The sequence below is a fragment of the Gopherus flavomarginatus genome, chromosome 6 (assembly GCF_025201925.1).
Source record: "Gopherus flavomarginatus isolate rGopFla2 chromosome 6, rGopFla2.mat.asm, whole genome shotgun sequence".
Classification (NCBI taxonomy): Eukaryota; Metazoa; Chordata; order Testudines; family Testudinidae; genus Gopherus; species Gopherus flavomarginatus.
The window spans coordinates 8,370,310-8,397,345 of NC_066622.1; the positions used below are offsets into that span (position 1 = coordinate 8,370,310).

The 27,036-nt window shown below is 41.6% G+C and overlaps 1 protein-coding gene across 1 annotated transcript in view; it reads right to left on the minus strand.

Moving 5' to 3' along the window:
* The window catches only part of SUCLG2 (succinate-CoA ligase GDP-forming subunit beta), a 220,251-nt gene extending 195,382 nt beyond the window's left edge, over positions 1–24,869 (minus strand). The window contains 3 exon segments of the mRNA XM_050957476.1: positions 22,502–22,593; positions 22,596–22,644; positions 24,773–24,869. Of these exon segments, the coding sequence (XP_050813433.1) occupies positions 22,502–22,593; positions 22,596–22,644; positions 24,773–24,856 (225 nt within the window). The 5' untranslated portion in view covers positions 24,857–24,869.
* Between the last annotated feature and the right edge of the window lie 2,167 nt (positions 24,870–27,036).

Sequence of the window (27,036 nt, forward strand, 5' to 3'; positions counted from 1 at the left end):
AGGACTTTTGAATAGCACTTATTTTGAAATGAACTGAAGAGGACAGATACATACAGCAGACTCCAATTAATAATTATAAGCCTTTTGGTTCCACTTTCCCTTTTAAAGTACACCATGAACATTGTTGCACAGTAAATATAGTCTGCCTCATAAATGGGAAAAGAAATAGTCAGACTTGCAAGTTCTTCAAGGGCTAGAACACGTTGATCAATAAACTGCAAGGACAATTTACTGTTTTATACTGCTGAACCGTATACTCACTCTTCAGAATGAGTGAGACCGGTCACTACAATTGTCACGGTTTATGTAACCATCTCAACTTCAAATTACACAAGTAATAAGATTGTGAAATATGCCCCCTAAACAGACTGCCTTCTGAAAGCTAGACAGCCTATTCATTTGGATAATTATTAGCATTCCTAATAGATATGTACCTTCTAGAAACAAGATGTTGAAGTCAAATAACTAAGTTAATCTCACCACACAGAAAAAGCAGAAAAACTGAGGGTTTCGTTTATAACTATGTTTTAATGAACGTTTCCAGTTTTAAATAGCTAAAAACTGGTTTTAAAACATTATATTCAACCAAACATTTGAGAGCAGAACCAAGATTTTCAAAGCTAAAAGCCAAGACTTAAGCACCTAAACAAGTGGCTGGATTTTCACAAGTACCTAGTGCTCGCAAATGCCCATTAACCTCAGCGGGATCTGCTGTGCACTCAGGGCTGCTGAAAATCTCCATTTGTGTGTTTAAATGTGGCTTTAGCCCAGATTTATATCAAGTACACACTGGAAATAGTCAAAGCTGACCATATTTGCAGTCTTGAAACTTTCTTGTGAGGAACTGGCAGACCTTAATGATCTATGTATCTTAGGTAGTTCTATGGCCCCCATTATTTCAGTGTGTGATCTCTTCACATTCATTAATATATTTACCTTCATAACACTTCTGTGAGGTAGGGAAGTATTAACATCCCCATTTTACATATGGGGAACTAGGGCACAGAGAGGCTAAGGGACATGCCTCAAGATACAAAGAAGTATGTAGCAGAGAAGACACTTGAACCCAAGTCTGTCTAGTGTCCTAATTAATGGACAACAGTCCCTCCTCTCTGGAACGATCACCCAAACTCACTGGGGAGTTCATCCCTTGGAGTAGCAAGACTTCAGAAGAGCTACATTTAATATGATTCAAAGAGATTTTCACATACATCAATAGTGGCTTATGTTGCTAATTTAGTACTATCTCATGCGCTCAAACTAGAGCTTAGTCTTCTATCGGACTTAACAGATCTTGCCCTAAAGTCTTTTACAGACTTTTAGACTCAATGGAAAGCCAAATTTCCTCTTGTCATTACAAAGAAAGCTGTTTTGAAGTAGTTCAGCAGACTACAGATACAAAGTCAAGAAACACAGCACATTCCAGCATGAAACATCAAGGAAGTGACAATCTAACAGAAATCAAGGGAAGTGCTTACCTGAAATAGAGACATTTCAGTTCCACAAAGTGAAATTATTTTAGCTGAAAAGAGTGAGAAAGGGAAAGACATTTTGTGCTCTTGTCCATTTTCCCCATTAGTTAAAAGAAGCTGCTCTTTTTCCCAGTCTGCTTTAAAAAGGGACAATGGGAGAAATGCTCATTCCAGCACAATCTAAGAAAGCAAGGACATAAGCCAAGGACTGAAAACCCCAAGTCATCATTAAATTCAAAAAGTTTAAATAGCTAATTTGTTGCCAGTTGACTTTAGCAGCCTCATGAGAAGTAGGCAGCCACACATTATCAACAGAACCACATTTTTAAAGATGATCATTACAGAAACGTTCCTGCATCACTAATTCATCACCTCCTACATATGAACAATGGAAAGGCAGCTGTGTTGATCATAAAGGTTATAAAATATTACTATACTGGTTTTAAACAGTTCAATTACACAAATACAGTTAAAATACGACCAGTTATTTTTTAATTGCTATTAAAAGATATCCAGTGGACCTGCAACTCAGTCTCCAACTGTGCATGCATGTTTTGCACATGCATACATCAACATGAAAACCTGCACATGAAGCAGAAAGAGACTAACACCTGTGCGCACACACAGGATGGTATGTGAGTGTGAACATTCTATTATATTCTAACATCTGTGTTCACAGGTATCACTTTGGCATGCAAATCTTAGTGCCCTTAAGTATTTATATCCACAGCTGGAGGCTAGATTCTGAAAATCAAGACCTACAGACCTGATCTACACCACTGAAGTCAATGGTGGTGTAGAGTTGCATTCACACACTAAAGAATATGACCAACTTGTTTCCCACTCAGCCATCTATTGTGTCTGAATATTTTCAGTTTTGGTGCATGCTACTATTAAATTCTAACCTCCCTAGAGGAATGTTAATTAAAAAATAAAAAAGTGTAATAAACAGGCAATCTATAAATGTACTGCAGTGTTACATGGCCCTAAAAACAAAAGCTGGTATTAAACTTTCAACTCACAATTCCTCTTGGATTGAGAGTGTGGTTTCTCTGTATTAATCTCTTCAGAATCTGACTGACTTAAACAGCTCCTAAGGTCAGAAGGAGGAGGTAATTGGTTTTTCATCTGTCGGGGAAAAAATGACTAGAAGCAATATCTGCATTATTCTCTCAATTAAATTTTTATCATGTATTCATAGGCACTTTAAGTGGGAAATAACATTATTCTTTCCTTCTAATTTCAGCTTACTATAAAAGCAAATACTGGTTTTGACTTCTGTAATATTATAAAACCAACAAGTATTTAAACTAATACCGAATAAATATCTATATTAATACTGTGGGCAAAAATATGGCCAAATTAGCCATGCTGACTACTTCTCTTCCAAAAGACAAAAAACTAGCATCCCACAAACAGCAACAAGGCTACATTTGCATTCACAGCTTCAAACCTGAACATTTGCACTCTGCTAGTAACAAGAAAAGAAGGGGCAAAGAGGTAAGATTCAGCAGAGAGGAAATAAAATGGTGCACAAGGACACCAACAATAAGCAACAGCAGTTACTGCTCGTCTGAATGGACAGATTGAAGCTGGAAAAGTGACATAACTAAACAAATATTAGGAGTCAGGTGTTGATACCAAAACAAAAACACGAATCAAGTTGGCTCCATGATGGAGATGGGTGACTTTGACTCAAAGCCTCCTTGTTAGTGGAAGCAAGAGTTATGCAGGAGAACATCCAGTATTGCAAGTTCATGTGATATATGACCTTCACAAAGCCTATGGCTGGCAGTTTAAAATAATAATTATAATAATAAAGGCACCAAAACACAGAAGAGACTCTAAAAGATAAATCTGAGTACACTGTGTAGAGGAAAAGAACAATACTGTACAGCTTCATGAACCAGAAGTTCAAGTAAAGAGAAATAAAGAACCAGCAACAACACTTGAAGACTTTGCTGTCCACTGACACGTGATTAGGAAAAAAAAAAATATGCCAGCTTGGTAGAAAGGCAAACAATGAATCACTTAAGCAAAGTCCAACATAATAGAAAGTCCCCTGAGCTGGCTGTCTCCCAACAATAAAGAGTAGGGGGTGGAGGGGAGGAGGGGAAGAGAAACAGTGACAAGAACAGAGTAGTTGGACATGATGACTTTCACTGTAGGTCTCTCCCTCAAAGATGGCCAATGTCCAAAGTAGCCAAAAATACAGCAGTTTATATCTACTGGCTGTTTTGTGGATTATCATAAATCAGTCATCTATTCCAGTTCTTACTGGACAAGTTTGCCTTTCCCAAACTGCTCCACCACAATGGACATGTGGGGGTCAGAACCTAAAAGACAGAAGAACTGAATGGATATGGAGACTAACCTATATTCTCAGTTCTACAGATGATCCCTGCAAGGAAGAATGAGGAACAAGTGACAGGCAATATGATGAAGCTTTACTGCTACAGCTTGTGCTGCACCTATTCTGTGAATAAACAGGGCTCTCATTCTGGAAGATTTCACAATCGCTAAACTAACTTTGATCACAACAAAAACAACGTGTGGAGATCTGCAATGCTAAGATGCCTGGAAGCCCATCTACCAGCAAAAAGCTGACCCTTGAAGGAAAACTTATAAAAATCCATTAATTAGGTAAGAGAATGTAGAACACTGGATTATCTACTTAGTCATGCACAAGAGTTTTAACTTCCTTTTAGTTCTCAGTCATAGTTGTAGGGGGGAGGGATAGCTCAGTGGTTTGAGCACTGGCCTTTTAAACCCAGGGTTGTGAGTTCAATCCTTGAGGAGGCCATTTAGGGAACTGGTGTAAAAATCTGTCTGGAGATTGGTTCCGCTTTGAGCAGGGGAGTGGACTAAATGACCTCCTGAGGTCCCCTTATTGGGGGGCAGGGACAGGAATAGCTCAGTGGTTTGAGCATTGGCCTGCTAAACCCACAGTTGTGAGTTCAATCCTTGAGGGGGCCATTTGGGGAACTTGGGTAAAAATCTGGGGATTGGTCCTGCTTTGAGCAGGGGGTTGGACTAGATGACCTCCTGAGGTCCCTTCCAACCCTGATATTCTATGCTTTTTAAATGATATTTAAAAGTGCACAAACCTACTGACAGGAGAAACCAACATGAAATGCATTAAGTAGAGCCATTACTTGTATTACAACTAGGTTTTAAAATACTCCCAAGTGTTTATTCTGTCTGTTTCCGTTTAGGCTATGTCTACTCTACAAAGTTAAGTCGATTTAAATTACATCGACATACAGGAAGTACGTAAGTAACCCAGTTGCATGTCCACATGACACTCCTCGTGTCAGCGAAAAACATCCACAGTAGCAGCACTTGCATCGACAGAGAGCAATGCATTGCGGGAAGCTATCCCACTGTGCAGCTGGCTGCAGGGTGTTTTAGGAAGGGGTTTGCAATGCCTCACAGGGGCAGGTACAGAGTCACATGTTGCAGGTTTCTCAATCCCATCCTTCTATGGGCATCCTACTAGCTTTCTAGATGCTTTTCAACTGCCCTGGTAACCTACGAGCCAGCCATCTCTGTCAGAAAGCCTGGATCCTGCACTGCTCTTCAGTACTGTGCAGCACGTTATGAACACAAGACTGTAAGAGAAGCTCAACAGGAGGAGGCACTGTTCAGCTGAGGGAAGCATGGAAGGAGCATTTTGACAGTGAGCCACATACACTACTGCAGCTTACTGTTAAAATCTACTGCTGAGCCTGGCATTGTTTGTAGGGTGCAATGAACCTTATAATGATTGCTATGCGGGCCCGACGCTAACAATGCACAAGCACCTATTGCTATTGTCGTGAATGTTAGCAGCAGCCACCATGTGATGGAGAATAATAAAGATAAATTCGGTTTCCGTAAGTAGATTTTTATTCCTGTAGTAAGATGAGGCCCTGAAACATAACCTGTTGTGTCAGAGGCCCAGTCTGAGGCCTGAAGCCTGAACCGAAGTACTTCCAGGCATTGCTAAGCAAAAGTTGGGCTGTGAGCCAGAGGCAGGCCTCACTCACAGAAGTGGTGAGGAGAGGAACTTGTGCCAAGATGACATCAGGACACTCCACAGACATAACAAGGAACAGGCAGGTGCATCTTAAAGACAGGACAGCATGATGGATAGATCTGTTTGTCTGAAACAACATGATCAAAGGGGAGACAGCACCCTAATGAGCCTACGGGCTGTACCTCAATACGTCAGGAGGGATGAGTGATCTGTCCTGTAACTGTATAAAAGTAGGTCCCGGAGTGCACATCTTTGTCCAGCCTACGGGGCAGTGGAGTGTCCCACCATTGACTGAGCTGTGTCCATTGCCAGGGGGCACAAATTTGTAGTATGTCCTGTAGAGTCTATAGGAAACTATTACTATGCTTCGTTTGACAATAAAACTAGCTCAGGTTCCTTCGTACCTTACTAGAGTCTGTGGTAGTTGGGGTTCTCTCGGGGTTTGCTGTGTCAGCGATCTGCACAGAGCAGGGGCAGCACACAGAGTGAACACGCACGCACACACGCATAAAACAAGAGCACAGGACCACACCAGCAGCTACTGACAACAATTCCCATGCAAACATACCTATGTAATGCTGAGGTAAACTTCAGACATACAGGGGAAAGTATTTTTAAAGGGGATGGAACAGGGAATTCACAAACACATATACCAACAAGGCTCTCACAGCTGGGTGTCTGTGCAGCTGTCATGTTTACTATCCCATGGGGTGGACTGCCTCTGGTACTGCTGCAACCCTGGAAGATGCATGGAATGGGGGGAGGTCCTTGTGATTCTCTCCCCCGGCCTCCCTACAGTGATTTCTCCCCACAGATCCAGCCACAGACCCCAGCCTCCTCACCCCACAGAAGCGTGTTTGATGCGTGGAGCTGGCATACTCAGCTGGGAAGATACAACGTGAGCTGTCCATGCCAAGCAAACAGGAAGAGCCATTTCAAAACTTCTTGGGGTCTTAAAAGGGGAGGGGCCCATGGCTGTGTATCTGGCTACAGGAGAGCAGAGTTCAAAACAGTGACCAGAATGGCCGCAGTGGGCATTGTGGTATACCGCCGGAGGTTGCTTAGGATGACCTAAGCAATGCAGTGTCTACACTGATGCTGAGTCGCTCTAACTACACACCCTAAGCTCTACACTGTTCGTCCAGGTGGTTTTATTATGTTGGGGTAGCAGAATAATTAAACCAGCAGGAGGAGCATTGCAGTATGTACACCTTCATAGTTAGGTCAACATAAGCTGCCTTATGTTGATTTAACTTTTTAAGGTACACAAGCCCTTCATCTATCTTCATTTGTTAGGTCTTCAGTATGAGGTCACTCAAACATTTTGACTTAAGACACCTATCCTCCCGTCAGCATACATAGAATTTAAACACAAATTAAGCCTAGCAGGAGTGACAAAACCTTAAAGTCATTCTGCATCACATATGCATTCTGTTGACATACTTCTCCCCAGTCCTCCTCCCATAAGTGCACTTGTTACTTCCCTGACCAAATCTTGTTACTTCCTTTCCATTGTATCCCTCCCCTCCAACTGGACGGGATCATGTGGTGATTTCCATTTTAAAAAAGAGTTACTACATTCTATATCTACCTATACATAAACAATGATTAAAGGTCTAGAAAACATGACCTTTGAAGGCAGATTGAAAAAAACTGGGTTTGTTTAGTCTGGAAAAGAGAAGACTGGGAAGGGACATGACAAAGTTTTCAAGTACATAAAAGGTTGTTATGAGGAGGAGAGAGAAAAATTGTTCTTCTTAACCTCTGAGGATAGGACAAAGAAGCAATGAGCTTAAATTGCAGCAAGGGAGGTGTAGGTTGGACATTAGGAAAAACTTCTTAACTGTTGGGGTGGTTAAGCACTAGAATAAATTGGTGAGGGAGGTTCTGGAATCTTCATCATTGGATATTTTTAAGAGCAAGTTGAACAAACACCTGTCAGGTGTTCGATAATACTAAGTCCTGCCATGAGTGCAAGCAACTAGATTAGATGACCTCTCGAGGTCCCTTCCAGTTCTGTGAAACACTTAGCTATTAAAGCGTTCCTTACTTATACTAGCATGGCAAAAGCTATTTAATTACGCCAATTTTGTGAACACTATAAGGTTTTTAATAATTGGAGATAAACCAATCTCCTAGAACTGGAAGAGACCTTGAAAGGTCATCAAGTCCAGCCCCCTGCCTTCACTAGCAGGACCAATTTTTGCCCCAGATCCCTAGGTGGCCCCCTCAAGGATTGAACTCACAACCCTGGGTTTAGCAGGCCAATGCTCAAGCCACTGAGCTATCCCTCCCCCCTTTTGCAGTATAAACTTTTTTCCCCCAAAAACACAGACATGTAAAAAAGTGTCTAAACACCCATTATTATCCAAACACCTGCTAGCCAAAAGACTAAGCCTACTTCCCAGTGTGTTAAATGCCTGTGACTTCATACCTCCTCTCACTAAGGCCAGTCTCCGTGCAATTTAAAGGAATGAAACAGTTAAGACTAGTAGTTAATTGTCAGATGCTGCTCAATATGCTAATTATAAACATGTAATGATGGAAATTAATACATCTCTCTCGCTTTTAGGATTGCATCTTTGCCCTCCCGGCTTCACTCCATGGTTCCTCCCCCGCCCCCTCCTTACAGTGGAGCATGGTGTATTTTTTCCTGCATTGTTTTCAGTCTGTTCCTCTTTCCCTCTATTCCTTTACTTCTTATAGATTCACAGAGTTAAAGGCCTAAAGGAACCATTAGATCATCTAGTTTGACCTTCTGTATGTCGCAGGCCATTAAATTTCACCTAAGTACCACTGAATTGAGCCTCATAACTTGTGTTTGACAACAGCATAACTTCCTACAAGGCATTCATTCTTGATCTGAAGACATCAAGAAATGGAGAATCCACCACTTCCCTTGCTAGTCCGTTTCTATTGTTAATCCTCTTTAAAATCTGTGCCTTGTTTCTCCCTTGAATATGTCTGGCTTCAGCTTTCAGCCATTGGTTCTCGTTTGCCTCCCTCTGCTAGATGTGTCTTCCTTCTTTATTGTGTTCTCTACCTCTCCACTGTTTTCCACTCTTCCTTCTCCCCAATAATTTCTCCTCCTTACCTATGCTTTTTTAAAATGTATCCCATCAGTCACTCTCCAACACACATAACCAAGTGTCTACTTGCGCACCTTCTCCCCATTTACACAAGTTCCATAATCCATCCTCTGAAATACAGGACTTACTAGACACCTGGTAGACAGAGCACTAACCTACTAGCCAAAGACTGATATGAAAATTAGGCATCCCAACTGCCCAGGTGGGAAGGCATGCCTACATCTCCTACTGAAATAAGCTGGGTACTAGGATTCCTACTCTGGAAGGCTACACCTTCTATGAACAGGCCTCAGATACACACGCCCACACACCCAAAGGCTGAGGGAAAAAAGCAGCAGCATTCTCTCTGTTCCCTTCCCCTACCCCAGAGCCTCTTACTTCCTAGGGGAAGGGAGACACTGGGGACTAGTGGAGATTTCTGTGGGTTTTTCTCTCTTGTTCCCTAAAGCCCACCTTCTAACATTTCTCAAAGCTTTCCCAAGCAGCAGCAGAGCAAAACTGGATTTGAAACAGCAGCACCACACTGCATCTTGGCATAAGTAGAAGCAACCAGGGCAGCAGAGGAGAGTCTGGAAGACAGCACTGAATTGGTTTATGTTCTGTTCAACCTTTGAAGATTTTAAAAAAATCCTTTGTGGTTGCAAAGACAAAGGAAACTTAGGATTTTCAGAAAGGGCCAGTTCTCGCCCAGGAAAACTTCCTATTAGCTACTAGAGAGAGCATTTCTCAAATCCTGAGACTTAGCATCACACACAGTGCAACTCCCCAGTTTTCCAAAATGTTTCAGAAACATTAATACCCTTTATAACTTGAATATTCCAAGCTGCTGCCATTAGAAATGCAGGAAAATTATTTAAACTTTGCAAATATCTAAAGGAAATGAAGCTTGTGGCAGCAAGGGGAGGACTGACAATCCCTTAATTATACAAAAATATAAACACATTTACCACTTTTAACTGATCTTTGCCAGTTACTTACTACAAGAAACATTTTAACTTCAAGGTTTCAGGACCATTTTTCATTGTCTCTCTCTGTCCTGCTATATGCTCGAGAACTGATTTTGCCTTGTGCTCCTTGGTCTTTTATAAGCAGTCTGATTGCAAACTGATTGTTCCCTAGTCCGACCTTTTCACTCTTGGCAATAATGTAGTTTGGTGTTATGTTCCTAGATTACAGAAATCATTTGGATTACACCTCAAGAAAAACATGCTGTTCTTTTCTAGTGATGCCTTTAGGTCACCTTTTAAAACTTAGCCTTTAGATTTACCCGACATGGTGAGGAAGTTGGGGTAAGAAAGTACTTCTAATTCACGTTAACGCCTTAACTACTTCAAATTTCATGTAATACTCATACTGTAAGTCCACACAAACCCATTGTATACAGAGGTATTTTATGATTATTCCCCTCGAACTCAGTCTTCCTTTACAGTCAATAATAAAACTACCAATGGTATCTCATAGGCTCAGGCTTGCGCCACACCTTGAGAGAAACCCTGCCAGGTTCCCATTTCTGATCCAGTTTGTTACTAGCTGATTGACAATTCCTCCATTGGAGTGGTGGGTGAGCTTCAGCTGAAATAAAGTTGGCAGGACCAGTTCCTGCATTATCTGCCCACTCCCACACTGGTAGAGGGGACATGTCGTGGGTAACGAGAGGCAGGCTCCACGCTGCCAATACTCAAGTAGCATAAATCTGAACAGCTGCTGGGCCATGCATATCAGCCCACAGACTCAAGGAGCCATAGCTGAATCCTCACAGCTCCCCCTCTTCCATACCAAGTAGATTTTTGATGCAGGAGAGCATCAAACTCTTTATTTACACGTTAACAGAAAAACTGCAAAAAAATCCCTCAGGATGGCACACTGTAAAGGCTGGCAAGTCATATGATACACTGATAATACCTAGCATTTAAAGTATAATTCTGAGAAGAAATGAGCACCAACAATGCCCAATGAATTCATTGGAATTTGTGGGCACTTAGCAACTCTAAAAAGCTAATCTAAATAGAAACGTGTTAGCCTTATCTTATGCACTCCTGTTTGAAATATTTTGGCCTAAACGACTTGCCTAAAACCACACTGTAAATAAATAAATAAAATAATACTACCACCACTACTTAGCTCTTCTATAGGGCTTTTCACATAGTAAGCAAATCTCCTTTACTACAATGAGGATGTCAACAAAACTAAAGACACTTTACTGGCCTCCCTAAAAATAAGCTACATATCCCCAGCAAACAGGTAAGTAGAATTTTACAAGGCTGACTTGCTAAGTGTCATATGCAGTGTTATTGTAGCCATGTCAGTCCCAGAACATTAGAGAGAAGAGGTAGTTGAAGTAAGATATTTCTATTGGACCAAATTCTCTTGGTGAGAGAGAGACAAGATTTCAATCTTACACAGAGCTGTTCTTCAGACCTAGGAAGCTTAGGCTAAGTCTACACTACAGATGTTACCGCAGCTCAGGTGTACCGCTGCAGCTGCACCGCTATAAGGTCTCCTTGTAGGACCTCCCCCCCCCATTCAGCCCCTGGCTCAATGCTGTCATCCTGAGCCCACGTCAGTCTGTTCCCCCACTAGCCCTTCTGAACCCCAATCTGTGACACCCCCGTCCCACAGTAGCCCTGTGTTCCCCACTCTGTCTGTTTTGACCTGCATCTGCACCTCAGGTCAGTGGCGACACCAAGTGGTTCAGGCCAGCCTCACACAGCATCCCATTTTCACTTTGGGAAATATGGTCACCCTACCTATGAGTTCTCATTCTCAAAGGAAACCTACACAACACTTTCAAAAGACGAGTCTGAGAGCTTAAATGCATAACATTGCTAGCCACTAAAAACAATGGACTGAATACAGACACTGGAATTATAGCTTATCACAACAATCTAATATCCCCACCTCAGCCAGCTGCCTTCCCGACCCTTTCCTTTCCTCCCTATGCCTGGAGGCGTGTTAACAGGCCACTTCACCTTGAATGGTCCCTTGAAATGTGTGTTAACTACTTTTGCTAAACAATCTGTTTGTTTATCTTGTATTTAGCTCTGAGGGCTTGTCTACACTTACAGTGGTGCAGTTGTCCTGCTATGGCACTTAATGAAGATGCTACCTGACAGGAAAACTTCTCCCATACTCCACCTCTCAGAGAGATGGTACCTATGTCAACAGGAGAAGCCTCCCTTCAACACAACACTGTCTACACCGGGGGTTAGGTCGACATAACTATGTCGCTCAGGGGGAAGGATTTTCCACACTCCTGGGCAACACAGTTATACCAACATACATTCCTACAGTAGACCAAGCCTGGGTAAGTTTCCCAGACCTGAAGAAGAGCTCTGTGTAAGCTTGAAAATTTGTCTCCCTCTCCAACAGAAGTTGGTCCAGTAAAAGATATTACTTCACCTACCTTGTGTTGCTTAATGTCACACAACCACATTAAATTCGAAAACATTTGCAAAATGAATAGTTACGACAGTTTTTAAACAAACAGGATTTACAAAACTTCAACATATAATAAATCAGCACTCAGGCTGTTTATTGAGCATCCATATGCTTACAACTCAAAGGCCCTCGGAGCATCTTCACATTTCTAGACCCAATTTTCACTGCTTTTAAATAAGCCTATTTTCTGGATAAAATGTAAGCATAATAAAAATTCACAGATTCAATTCTATTTTGTCAATGGACTAGCTATCAATAGCACTGTTTTACATTAGTAATTATTTTTAGTCAAATTATGGCCATTTTACTTATTTAAAATTCAAAGCTTTAGGAAAGGCAGCTTTCCTGGACCTAAGAATAGGGGCTTTGAAGTAGCTACTGAAAATAGACTGCAATATACAACTGTGTAATCAGTCACAGAAAATACTGTAATATGTTCCCTGCCTTTACAAAGAAATGATTGTTGGTGATATGCATTACTAATTGAAAGAGTGAAATGAAATATCTTCTCCACATAAATTAGAAATGGTCCTTTTACTTTAAATATCTTAAGGGGAAATTTAATATTTTTGCTCTCATCTTATAAAATGTTTAACTTCATAATTTTTCTACAAGGTAAAAATTACACTTTTATGCAAAATATAACATGGAAGAAATGCTTTGCATATTTAATACAGCCAGAAGAAAAAGAAAATCCAAGGCTGTTTTACCACCTACAAAAAGATAAAACATTTATGATGTTCAGACTACGCTTTCCTATGAATTTTCAGTATACTTACTTCAACCCAATTTAAACTTTCTGAATTCTTAAGAAACCCAAGCCACGACCAATTAGTTGGTCAGAAATGCTTCTGAATTCCTAACTCAAGTAATCATTTTATCAACAAAGCTTTTCAATACTGCTGTACATTACAGAATATATTTTTTAAAAAGTCTGTTAAGGAGTTGTGACGTTATCTGATTAAAATATGAAGTTATATAATTGCAACAAATCTTGTACAAAGGTTGCCAAGTAAGGTGTCCGTGGAAAGGTTATGATTTGCTGAATACAATTATGCTATTTGTATGCATGTATCATTTTTGTATTTGAAGTTATGAGCATTTGCTCTATACCTTTATTTCAAATATGTTTGCACTTGGGGTAACACCCACAAGGTATTTAGCCTGCACATCTTAAAGAGACTATTCAAATGAAGGGGCTCATTAAATTAAGCGGCTTAACTCACAATGGAAAATGGAAGACACCCATCCATGCCTGATGGACTTTCATGTGAACAACTAGAGTATAGGTAATGCCCTCTGCTGTTAGTGAAATTATGCATGTACATGTGACTTGACCATGTGACTCCAAACACTATATTGCTACCTGTAATTTTCCACTAGCTGTGCTGAGGGCTTTGTTTGAAACAATGGATTTCTCTCCACATGGCAGAAGCTATAAAAGGCCCTGAAAACATCTCCATTATACTAATAGGAACATTCCAACCAAGGGACTGAGGATCTTCCAATTATTTGGAAGCAAACAGAGACTTGACTTAAGCCAGCAGTTTATTCCATCACTGCTACAAGCCTGAACCAAGAACTTTGCATTTATTGTAAATATTTGATTCCATTAACCAATTTTAACTCTCATCTTTCTTTCAGTAAATAAACCTTTAGATACTAAAAGATTGGCAACAGCGTGATTACTGCGTAAGATCTGAGTTGTATATTGACCTGGGTGCGTGCCTGGTCCTTTAGGGGCAGAACCACCTTTTGATTTAATTAAACTGGTTTTAATAATTACTCATCTTTAAGTGTAGTGCCTGGGTGTTGAATCCAGGACTGGAATGCCTAAGGAAACTCCTTTTCTGACTTCTTGTTAGCCAGTGTGGTCAAACAGAAGTTTACTTTTGTTGCTGGTTTGATATATCTCAAAAGGAGAATAACCACCCATTTTAGGGTGTGCCAGCCCTATTTCTCAACAGTTTGTCCTGAATTTGATATTCTCAGATGTGACCCACAAAGACATGGTGACAGGAGTCATTGACACTTTATGGAAAACTTAGATAAATATTCAATTTAGAAACAGTGTGGCCAATATGTTCCTGTACTCTCTTGTGTTTACTAGGGAATCAAGCATAAAATGGAAGTATTTTAAGAAATTTTCTGCTCCTGTTCTGAATTACTTGAAGTCACATACTAATAATCTTTATGGTACCTAATCACATCACCACTGTGGACTATGATGTTGAGCAGCTAGCAGCATGACATTTTTAAACAAGAAAGATGCAAATATCCATTCTAATACAAAGAGACAGGAGAAATAGAGGAAAATATAATACATAAACAGAACTGTCCAAAGTGTACTTTGACATGCAAGTCTGTTCACTAAATCCAGGTGGGTTTACATAGCTCCCTTTTGTGAAGTATCAGACTAGATAGTTTCCACGGACTAGATTGAAATATGCTCAAGTTAGCATAGTACATCCATGAAGGAATGCAACCTTCTGATTTCCTGAGTTATTCAGTGGGGGAGAAACTGAAAAGTCAAAAATTATTGAATTGAGGCAAGCCCCTAAATAAGGGCCACACAGATACTGGTGTGGCTGGAATAGGGGACCAAATGTTACAAGCATTTTCCACCTATCACAAGTCACTTTTTAGCAGTATTTCTCCATTAGTCATGTTGGGTATTGGAAAACCACATGATGGAAATTTACACTGCTGTCATCATCAAATCCCAAAGCAAGGGTCTGGAACATTGTAAGCAGTGTTAAGAACATAAGAACGGCCATACTGGGTCAAACCAAAGGTCCATCTAGCACCCTAGTATCCTGTCTTCCGACAATGGCCAATGCCGCGTGCCCCAGAGGGAACGAACAGAACAGGTAAGCGTCAAGTGATCCATCCCCTATTGCTCATTCCCAGCTTCTGGCAAACAGCGTCATCTCTTCATCATCAGAGACTTTGACCTTAAAGTAGATTTCTACATTTCCCACATCACTGATCAAACACGTCAGAAAAATAGACTTTTATTTTTAAGTCATCTTTAAAACAAAGCAATCTTGCTTCCTGGAAATGCAGGTACATGCACAGCATATGCTCAGCCATTTGAAATGATTGAGACATTTAGACCTAGGGAAGTTCATTGTACAATAAAATCTAATCAGTGAACTGAGAGAGTAGAAAGAGCAATCCTCCATCAGAAGTGTCTTCTTCCAGCAGCTAAAAACACTACCTACCTGTCAGCTGATAACATTACTGAGGCACCAAGTAACAGGTCACCTGCAAGCCCAATGCTAACCCACACCAACTTTGCATAAGAGACAGTACATAATGAATAGAAGAGCGAGAACACTCAGCTGTTGGTAGATGAGCCGATCAGTAACCGGACAGTCATCTTCAAACCAGTTTCATATTGGACATTTCAAAAATGGGAGTAAGGGAGGAGAGGGGAAGCGGCTCATGTTCTGTATTTGAGGATTGGCGTGGGAGTCAGGAGCCCCTCAACACTCAACGTGGCTTTGGCCCCAACTACATCTGTGGCACCAAGCATGTCACTTAACCTCTGTCTTAGTTTGCTCATTGTTATAGGAGTGGTCTATAAAAGAGATGTCTATATATATATACACACACACATATATAGAATGCAACGTTACAAAAGGGGCAGTTCCTCCATCTCCCCATCAGTACCACCTAAGTCTTTTGAGATACTCTTCGTCCAGTTGCTGGTATCAGTCATGGCACTTGTCCATTTTTCCTTTACCAGACTCTTTCATGCCAATATTGTGTATCAGGAGATTTTTTATTATTTCTTTTGTTAGGCAGTAACTGCCTTCCTGGCTGTCATTTAATTGTTCTTTAGTCTCTGGACCCCATAGAGGAAGATCTAAAAGAATAATGAAATGTTTCATTGGTAATTTGTGCCCAGTGTTTAATGTACTGCTTCATTTTTTAGCCAAAAATCTTTAACAACCAGGGAAAGTTAACAAACGTGCTCAAAAATCTCCCTTACCCTTACTTCCCTGCCAGAATTCATCTAAGTCTCTGACATCTCACAGAGAATTTAAGTGGACAAGAGTTAGGTACCATAGCTAAACTAAACAACAGTAAGAATATTTCTTTTTTCAGCAACACAAATTGAGACTATTGCTCATTATCTATACTCTAGAGTTTACCTGTTCTTGTAATACCTTCCCATTTTTCATCTTAGCCAGTTTTTGTTCCTAAGAGCTTCCTTATTGTTCCTAAAGTATTCTGAATACACAACACATGACTGGGTGTTTTTAAAATTGCTGTTACTGAGACTCTTTCCGAGATTTCCAGACAAATGCAACTCTTCCATGTACAGTTTAATCATAAAAACCTAATTCAGTTTGGGATAAGGACATAAATTAAGGTCCACTGAATCCTGCAGGTCAGCATTCCATCTACTACACCACCTTTAAGATGAATCTCAGCTTTATTAACTTAAATTGCATGGGCACTATATAAAAAGTCACATTCATTCTGCAGAGCAAGAAAGCACACAGGGAAGTTGCAACATTTACAATGCAGCTTGTACAACCTCATTTAGCTGATAAGAACTTGTATATAACCTTTGGTCCTTCACTGTCAGACAGCAAGAATCCATGACTTTATATTATGAAAAGACAAAAACTAAACCTGAACCATTAATTATGCAGGACAGAGAGGGTAGAAGCGAATGTTTAAATTACTGTGTTTTCCAGTGCCAATCAATAATCAGTACTACTCAAATTAAGTAAAACCTCAAGAGAGTGTGTTTCATGCAATACACACAAATGAATATATGACTTTCAGAGCACCAATTTAACACTTCATATTCACAGAACAGGCCTAATTTTGAATGCTGACTTACTATCAGGGACTTTATATTTCTGTAAGAATTTGTCACAGAATCATTAAATACACCAGTGGTCCCCAACCTTTTTTGTCTGGCGGGCACCAGATGACGAGCCACAGAGGATCGTGGCAGTGAATAAGCATCTGCCGACATTGCTGCTTGTCGGTGGAATTTCACCGACAAGCAGCATCATCCAGAGGTGCTGCCGCCGAAAATCAGCACCTCTGGATGACACAGCTTGTCAGCGGCATATTGGCGGATGCTCATCCACCAACCAGTACGTGGGTGCACTTAGACGCCATGGCGCCCACAGGCACCGCGTTAGGGACCCCTGAAACACATCATATGCTCTATGGACCCCAAGATATTAAAAAGGGAACTTTACATAAATTAAAAGAGTTGTTTTAAGACACAGTCCACTATGCATCTACCCAACACTGAGGATGTATCTAACTACAAATTATGATTTCTGCAGATAGTGACTTATATGTTGTCAGGTCACCAAAAGACAGACAAAAAGAAACAAAAGCTAATTCAATATGTTGGAAGATGGAGCACTGCTACTGTTTGAGAAGTCTATGGGCAAGCACAGAGAGAGAGAGAGAATCAACCAAGTAGAAAGCTGGTAATTCCCCTGCAGACAAAGGTGATGTTCATTGAATATCTTTTGTTCTCTGAATCAACATACAATGAGATTAACATTGTAAAATAAATCTGTCCTTACAAACAAATGTTTGTGTGTATAAATATGTTATCATTACCATCTGTAACTTTTCTGAATTCTCCCTTTAGACAATCAACAATATTTGGCTGTTATGTGAGACTATGGGTATGGCTACATCTGGAATTTCAAAGCGCTGCCCCGGCAGCGCTTTGAAGTGTGAGTGTAGTCAGAGCAGCAGCGCTGGGAGAGAGCTCTCCCAGCGCTGCATGTAAACCACATCCTTTACGGGTGTAGCGTGCAGCGCTGGGAGCCGCGCTCCCAGCGCTGCTGCCCTGATTACACTGACGCTTTACAGCGCTGTATCTTGCAGCGCCCAGGGGGGTGTTTTTTCACACCCCAGTTGCAGCGCTGTAAAGTGTGAGTGTAGCCAAGGCCTGTGTTATCAGCAGCAGGATAAATCAGAAAATAGAGATGCTTCAGGTTATCATATACATCGTCATACCAAAGAAGGATTTCTGCCTACAGGATGTGTTCAGTGCTTTGTCCAATCTCTTCTTTTAAATGGCACAAGCAATTGGGAGTACCAACCCTTCCCGCGCAACAGTCTAGCAAATGCCACTGTTAGAAAATACTTCAATATTCAATCTAAAGTTTTCTCTACTTAATTTCATCCCATAACTCCAAGTCTCTAAACTATTGATCTGATTTTTAATTGAATAAATATTAATTATGGATCAGTGCATAATTACCAGCTTCTAAGTTACTGTCATAACCAGTAATGCTTATATCATGAAGCCTCACATTTTATTAAAGAACTTTGTGTAAAAAAGATGACAGTACAGATAAACTGGTTCAGCAGATGGCTAGAAGCTTGCTTCTTCAGCAGAGCATATTAAAGAACTGGATTTGCTGGAGTAGTTCCTTAGGGTATATGCTCAAAGCTGCGAAGTATATGCTTGAAGCTACAAAAAAGAGATTGGGTTGCCTGAGGGAACAATGCCCTCAGATACTCAACTGAAGGCGTGGTCAGACACTCAGCAGGAGTTGGTTAAATAACCACAAAACTGTACAAAACAATGAGCTGGATTTAACAAAATGACATCCCTAAAAAGCAAGGAATTGACAGTTCGCAATGACAGTCAACCCCTTAAAGAAATAAAAATAAAAATAAAGGGTACAAAGAAAATATACAGGGAATCGTTACTCCAGCCTGACACAGGGTGGGAGAGGAATAAGTATATAAGGAGACAGTGGTTATTAAGGACCCAGGCTCAAACTCCTAAGCATTCTTCAGGACATCTGTTCTGCAGGTCATTTGGTAGACAACAGAATCAAATGGAGGTTAAACAAAATTTTCTGTTAACCTAATGTTTTCCAAGAATATGGCGTAATATTACCAAACATGTTACCGTGCCAGAGGAAGGGAAAAAACCAAGGCAATAGGAGGGAAGTGACTTGGATATCTATACAATATAAGAACTCTTTCAAAGAGCACCAAATGAATATTGATTCTCCAGGGACTCTCTACCCATGGCTACAAATAGAACTTTAGAAAGTAGATTCGTACCAATAGTTATTCTTATACTAGGCTTTACAAACTGCTAATTAAGCCAAACCATACCCATGTGAGGTGACATTTGTTTAGGTGAACTGGTTGGAAATAAAGGCAGGGAGGATGAGTGTCCTTATCCTCAGAGTGCCACAATCAGAATGAGTACCCAGAAGTCCCTCTCAGCTCTCACTGCAGTGCTCTGTCCATCTGGCTTTGTCTCACTCACACACGCTCTGCTAGATACCTAAAAGACAGTCTGAAAAGTGCTCAGAAGAAGCAGAACAGAAAGTAGATGCATGGCAAAGTTCTTTTTGCCTTTAAATAAAGCTGTGGTCACTAGCACAGAGTCCCACTGTCTTAAAGGCACAAGGGTCTATCTGCATGGAATTACTTGCAAGATCAGGGCCTATCTAAAGTTAGATTTCCCAACATACATTATCTGACCAAGGCAAAAATATGTTTGCAGTAATAACCACTGCTTCCCCATACCATAACAAATTTATCATAATGTCCAATGGAACTGTCATGTCTCTGCAAATTAGCACAGGAGGAATGGGCCAAAGGTTTGCTCCACATTTTGTTTTTTTGCAAGGAAATCCATGAAAATCTGCGAGCTTTTCATGCACTGCATGCCTGCAGAGTTCAAGGCCTTCTAGACATAATACAACTGGAGCTCAAGGGCAAATCTGTCATTCACAAAGAGTCAAACTGAAGTATAGTCTGAATCTCCAAAAAAGGTTTAAATAATTTACATGGAGCTAAAGACCCAAGAGGAAAAGTGTGAGAATTCTGCTTTTGGGCTATAATTTATTTTCAATATATCCATTTGTGGTATGGCAGAACATGAATTTTATTTGAATCACTACCTTCTTCAGATACTATTACGCTGGTTGGAAAGTCTTCTCCATTTGCAGAAACAATGGAAGACTTTTTATGGATTTTCAGTGGTTACCCTTAAAAACTTGCTAATTTTGCTAAGGCAACTGGCACGTTTTTACAGGCAACTCCTGTCACTAAATCATAATTTGGCATTTTCAATGAGGCATGAAAGAGGGAATCTTTCCTAAAGACTTGACAAGATTTATACCATGGAAGGGGATTCTTCATGTTGGTGGAGCCTGAGAATAAGGATTCACAATGAATGCTCTTCTAGACATATATGTCATATAGTAGCAAAGAGTCTTTGCTGCTTTTACAGATCCAGGCTAACACAGCTACCCTCTGATACTTGATGCATAGTATGCACTTGGCACTAGAAGGTTGAAGAATTGCCTTGAGCAGTTTGTAATAATCCAGTCTCAACTATACCTTGTTTATATTCATTGTTGAAATTTAGTTCACTGTTTCTGAGACTATTTTGAAAACACTCTATACTCCCATAGGACCCAACTCCCACTCAAGAAAAGAGGAGACTTCAATCTTGCAGGCTGGCAGTGCAGTGGGTTCCACTGAAATGTGTCACAGAATGGTCTCTAGAGTATTTTTCAGAGCTCTTTATAAATATTGCTCCAAGAAGAGTGGGCCTGCATTCTCTTGTACGGGGACACTGCGGACAACTGAGATCCATGTCTTATTTTTCCTGAAGGATTTGATAAGATATAATCTCTGTAAGCAAGAACCATTGCATAATTTATTAAAAATATAAGAGAAAGGAAGTTAGGAATCTGGCTACGAAATTTACTCTAACCCTTGTAAAAATGTAACAACCAACAGAAAGTTAATGTATAAGAAATGTCGTATCATTTCTGAAACCAGGAACTATGACAAAAGACAAGGTTAAATACTATATACTGCTCCTTTAAAATTAAGTTTTATAGAGGAATGTGTTTGTTCCTGCAGATTTCAAAGGCAGTACCACCCACATTCATTCAAATGACTTTTCTGTTTCAATACAGTAATGACCAGTGCAATCAGTTTTGGCAACAAGGAAAAGGATCCATGATTTGTGTTTAGCACGCAACACTCATTCTAGACAAAAATCATTTCTGCAAATAAATCACCAAGATTACAGGGTAGTGGGCTAAAGTCCAGAACAAATATATTCACGAACAGATACTATGACAATAAAGAGCTCCACCTCAGACAGCAAGAGGGGCCTACACAGTCCTTGCTTCTATATACAAAGTGTCCAAATTAAGGCTCCAATCCAGCATATACTTTACTACCTGTATAGTGTCATCAAAACCAGTGAAATTATTCACAGTAGTTAAAGGTTACAAACATTGGTTGAAGGACTGGACTACAGACATTTTTTAATGAATTAGAAGCTAAATGGGGGGAATCATGGAACAAATGCAATAAAAACCTTTATAATCATTGTTCTTTATTTCTATTATAATAATATGCAGAGGCCCTGATCAATATTGTGCAAGACACTGAACATACACATCTGAAGGCATTGTATCCCATTTTGGCCCATTCTTGCAAGCGCTATAGGATCTAGTGCTTACTACCGTGAATAATTCTATTACCTTCTGTGGGACTACTCACAGAACTGAGCCCTGTCACCTGTGGTAACAGTTTACAAGGCCCAGATCCTCAGAAGATATTTAGGTTTCCAAATTTCACTGAAATTAAAGGAAGTTAAGAGTTCAAATACATTTATGGATCTAGGTCTTATTGTTCAAACCGATCCACATGGACAAATCTCTGCACCCACCACTAAGCCCTACTTAAGTCGGGCTTCGGACAGGTGCAAGCATCTGCCTGTGCAATTAATATTGCAGAATCAGGATTATACATTGTAAGCATCTTGTGCCAGCCAGGATCACATCTTTAGCACCAACAATGCTCTTGGGGCTAACATACAAGACTGACAGTAGTTACATTTGGATGAAAGTGTGTCCTTGGATATCAGTTTAATCTGTCAAATACTACACCCATGATCTTTTACCATTTAACTACTTTATAGAACAGTAAAATGGATATAGTTGGTACGGGTAATTCTAGATTTAAAACTGAACTAGGAGTGAACTGAACTGGGTGCTGGCTGGTGAGTCTTGCCCACATGCTCAGGGTTTAACTGATCGCCATATTTGGGGTCGGGAAGGAATTTTCCTCCAGGGCAGATTGGCAAACGCCCTGGAGGTTTTTCACCTTCCTCTGCAGCATGGGGCACGGGTCACTTGCTGGAGGATTCTCTGCAGCTTGAGGTCTTCAAACCACAATTTGAAGACTTCAATAACTCAGACATAGGTTATGGGGTTTGTTACAGGAGTGGGTGGGTGAGATTCTGTGGCCTGCATTGTGCAGGAGGTCAGACTAGTTGATCATAATGGTCCCTTCTGACCTTAAAGTCTATGAGTCTAATTATGTAATCTGCCTCTGATTACAGGTGGTCCAGGCAGACATAGAAGTACTATTTCTTTTCCATTAAGTGATGTTCAGGATCAACAGCATACTTTATCTGAAATAAAACTCACATAATATTGTACTACCAGGAATGACACCTGCAGAGCAGAACAGGACTGGAAACATGCTTTGTTAGCTCTAGAGGGCTTTGCTGCTGGGAAAAACTTAATACTCCGAAGCATGGACCAAAGCAAATATCTGTGCAGCTACTGACCTGATAAAAAAGGAAAAATAAAGCAGTTGGCTGCCAATGATACCATGTCTACAATGCATGTCTAATTTTATCCCCATGATTATTACTGTACACCCTTAGCATGCAGTCCTGGTGAACACCAAACTCCCATTAACTTACAGGGAAGTTTTGCCTGATTTAAAGACTATAGGAAGTGGTTCATTAAATGTTTAATAATGCCACTAAGACCACAAAACTATGGCATGTAGATCAATTATTGACCTTCTCAGGTAAACTAGTGTGCCCTGGACATCACAGACCCAACTGTTCCCTTAGTTATACAAGTGCAATTCCCACAGAAGCCTACAGGATTTATACTCCTAGAACAAAGAGCATCAAGGGCAAATCTGGTGGTCTTCCCATTTTATTTTCATTCCACCATCCCAGGCATGATAACATTACTAGAAATATAGTGTCTTTACTACTGCATTGTTTAAATGATGCATTACGCTGAGTTCTTCCACAGTTAAAAACAATTAACAATAGATTTAATTAAAATATATCTTTGTATTCTGCACCATTGTCAAATAGCTATTAACAAGATAATAATGAGCAGCCATGATACACTTTATATTTGCATTAAGAAAATGAGGAGCGGGCACCTAGGAGGGAAGATTTGCAGATGAAATAATTAGCCAAAACTAAAAAGTCTACTCTAGAAACCATCTGGAGATAGTTATCAGAAGGTAGTTTTTAATTTAATTTAAACCATAATATTCACATCCTGGTTAAAATTACACAAATGTTAATTTTGGCCTCATTAAGCAATACCAAGAAAATGGATAACAACATTGCTCAGACGGCCTTTTGTAATCAAACAGGCTCCCAAAAGAGGAACTCTCTTCAGTTTACCAGATTTCTACATAAATTAGCCCAAATGGGAAATCCGAACAAGCAGTAGGCATGTATTTTCAGAGCTAAATCTACAGTTCACATTTTGAAAAAGGTCATATAAGCCTTGCACATAGAACAGAAGTGAAACTTAGTAGCTGTCAAACACAATAAAACTAGGCAAACAACTTTCCATTTGCTGATTTTGGCCATGTCAATAGTATGGTTATGCTCCTTTATTGTGATAGTGTGGACACTTCCCACAGCAACCAAAGGAGTTTTTCCATCAACGTAATCCTCCTTCCTGAAACTGCCATGAGAGGCAGCAGATAGGTCGACAGAAAAATTATTTCACTGAACTAGCCGTGTCTACACAGAGGGTTTAGTCAGTTTATCTACCGCACTCAGGAGTGGGAATTTCTCCACCTCGAGCACAGTTCTTACTTTGGACCTAACTTTTAAATGTAGATTATGCCTTAGGATGTGATCCTGCAACTTGTTATGGGTTTACATGGACAAAAGGAAGCATGACCAGAATCCTCTTGTTGTTTTCTTTCTGCAAACATAATATCATGTAAGTATTTAAGATTTTAATACACTCCCAAATAAATGACACTGCTTAAGTCAGAAGAAAGCCAAGTTCCATAAACTAAACAGGAAGATGTGTCCATGCTCACTGGAGGTACCTGGCTTTTTGCATATTTTTGACAAATCCTGCACATACCTCATTTGCTGTAAAGCTGTAGGGGCATAACCCTAAACATCAGATAACCTCTGTGCCACTGTCAGGTTACTGCAGGGGGCTGCCCTTGACTTTAGGACAAGGGCTGCCGCTGACAGCACAGCAGGGGAGAGCGGGAAAAGAAGAAAACTTCTGAAACAGGAGGGTTGTGAACGTTGCAGAGTTCAGCCTCTAGTCTGTATCAGCAAAACCAACAAGGTGTCCTTGTGGCATCACAGAGACTAACACGTTTCTCTGGGCATCAGCTTTCGTGGGCTAAAAGCCACTTCATCGGGTGCACGGAGTGGAACCTAAGGAAGCGGGGACAGACAGACAGCACTTTGCAGAGCTGCCCAGGCAGGGTGCTCTGATGGGCGCGTGTTAAGCAAGGGGCCAGGAGTGGGGGCGGGGCGGGGACCCCCACTGACCGACCCGCCCACAGAGAGGGAGACATGGGGGGACAATCGTTGATCACCCCCCCCAGGAGAGGGGGCGGGGGGGCCATTGACCTGCCACGCGCGGGAGACCGGGGCGCCCCCCCCTCCCACTCGCACTCACCGGGAAACTGCCCCTCAGCAGGGCGGAGCGGCGGGCCAGCCCCCGCAGCGCGGCCCCAGCCTGAGCTACCAAGGGAGACGCCATCTTAGCCGGGCCACGTGGGCTGCCCCGAGCCGGGGGAGGAGCCGCCGCCCGGCCCGGCCCGGCCCGGCCCGGCCCCTCCCTTCGGGCGCGGCCCGCGGGCGGTTGTGTGGAGGGAAGTTGGGTTTGGGGGTGTCGCTGTGTGGGGGAGGGGTTGTGTAGCGCGAGGGGGCTTTGGGGTGTCGGGGGGAGGGGCTGTGCGGGGTCTTGGGGTGTTATGGGAGGGGTTGTGTATTGGGGCGTCTGTGAGGGAGGGGCTGTGTAGCAGGCGGGGGCTTTGGGGTGTCTGGGAATGGGCTTTGGGGTGTCGGGGAGAGGGTAGGGTACAGGGAGAGGGCTTTGGGGTGACTGGGGGAGGGGCTGTGTAGCAGGAAGGGATTTGGGGGTGTCTGTGGGGGAGGGGCTGTGTAGCAGGAAGGGATTTGGGGGTGTCTGTGGGGGAGGGGCTGTGTAGCAGGAAGGGGTTTGGGGGTGTCTGGGGGGAGGGGCTGTGTAGCAAGAAGGGATCTGGGGGTGTCTGTGGGGGAGGGGCTGTGTAGCAAGAAGGGATCTGGGGGTGTCTGTGGGGGAGGGGCTGTGTAGCAGGAAGGGATTTGGGGGTGTCTGTGGGGGAGGGGCTGTGTAGCTGGAGGGGGCTTTGGGGTGACTGGGGGGAGGGTCTGTGTAGCAGGAAGGGATTTGGGGGTGTCTGTGGGGGAGGGGCTGTGTAGCAGGAAGGGGTTTGGGCGTGTCTGAGGGAGGGGTTGTGTAGCGGGAGGGGGATTTGGGGCATCAGGGGAGGGCAGTGTGCGGTTTTGGGGTGTTATGGGAGGGGTTGTGTATTGGGGTGTCACTGTGGGGGGAAGGGTCTTGGGGGTGTCACTACAGGGTAGATGTCTGTGTGTGGGAGAGGTTTTGTGGGTGTCAGTGTGTGTGAGCAAGGGGAGAGTGTTTGGAGTTAGTATAGGTGGGGGGTTGGAGGTGTCACTCTGGGTGGGGAGGGTATGTTTGGGGGTATCGTGCAAGGAAGGGGCATATGTTTTGGGGTGAGACTAGGGTGACCAGATGTCCCGATTTTTGGTTCTTTTTCTTATATAAGCTCTTATTTCCCCCACCCCCGTCCCAATTTTTCACATTTGCTGTCTGGTCACCCTAGGTGGGGCAGAGGACAATGTGTTCAGGAGTCCCAGTCAGAATTCGCTCTTCTCATCCTAACCCTGCATTCTCTGGCTTTACAGAAAGAATTCATGATGTGCTCTGCTGCTGCATGAGAGATCATCCATTCAGTACAAAGTGCAGCCTAGCCCCTGCCTTATACTTGTCACAAAGTAAAAACTGGAGACTAAATTTCAAAAGTGACTACTGATTTGAGGTACCTCCATTGTTGATACCCAAACTCGATTGTCTGCAAGTCCTGAGCACCTGGCTTCTGAAAATCAGGCCCCTGTAAAGTGTCTCAGATGGGTACCTAAAACTTTATATACGTGGAAGCACTAGTCACTTCTGAAAATCTTGGCCCCTAGACTTGAGGGAGAGGAAGACTATCAGAGCTCAGAGTCAGATCCACCATCTTTATCTGAGAGTAATATTCCCCAGTTGGGGAAACAGCTGAAAGTTGCAAATCTTTCCAATGCATATGTGACAGGAATGTGCCATATACAAAAATATGCAGGGCCTAGAGCCCTCACTGTGTACAGCAAAAAACACATTTGTGATCTTTCATAACAATTTAATATTTTATGATGCGTGTCACTTAAACTGATTCTTCCTTCTGAGGATTTCAAAATGATATATAAACATTAGTTACCCTGAGAGGTAGGTAAGTAAATATTATCCCCATTTTATGTTACAATCTCTGTAAATTGTGGGATGAAGAAACTATTTGAAATCCCTTTTTCTCAAGACAAGGATGTGATGAGAGCCAAAGGAGAACCCTGCTGTGAATGCTTAAGGCTTATTGACAAAAAAGGCATGTTCTTCAACAGAAACTTTAAGAAAGAGTTAGGGGTTGAAAGTGTGTATCAGTGGATTCTTATTAACACCAACAACATTGCACTTCCTTTACAAAAATTCTACAATTGCATAATAACCCAACTGCTGGCAAGTCTGGAATTCAACAGCTACAACCCATATTTAAGTGAAATACTGTAATATACTTAAAGCTTTTGAAGATTCTGCTTTTGACTATATTATAATGTGCAGTC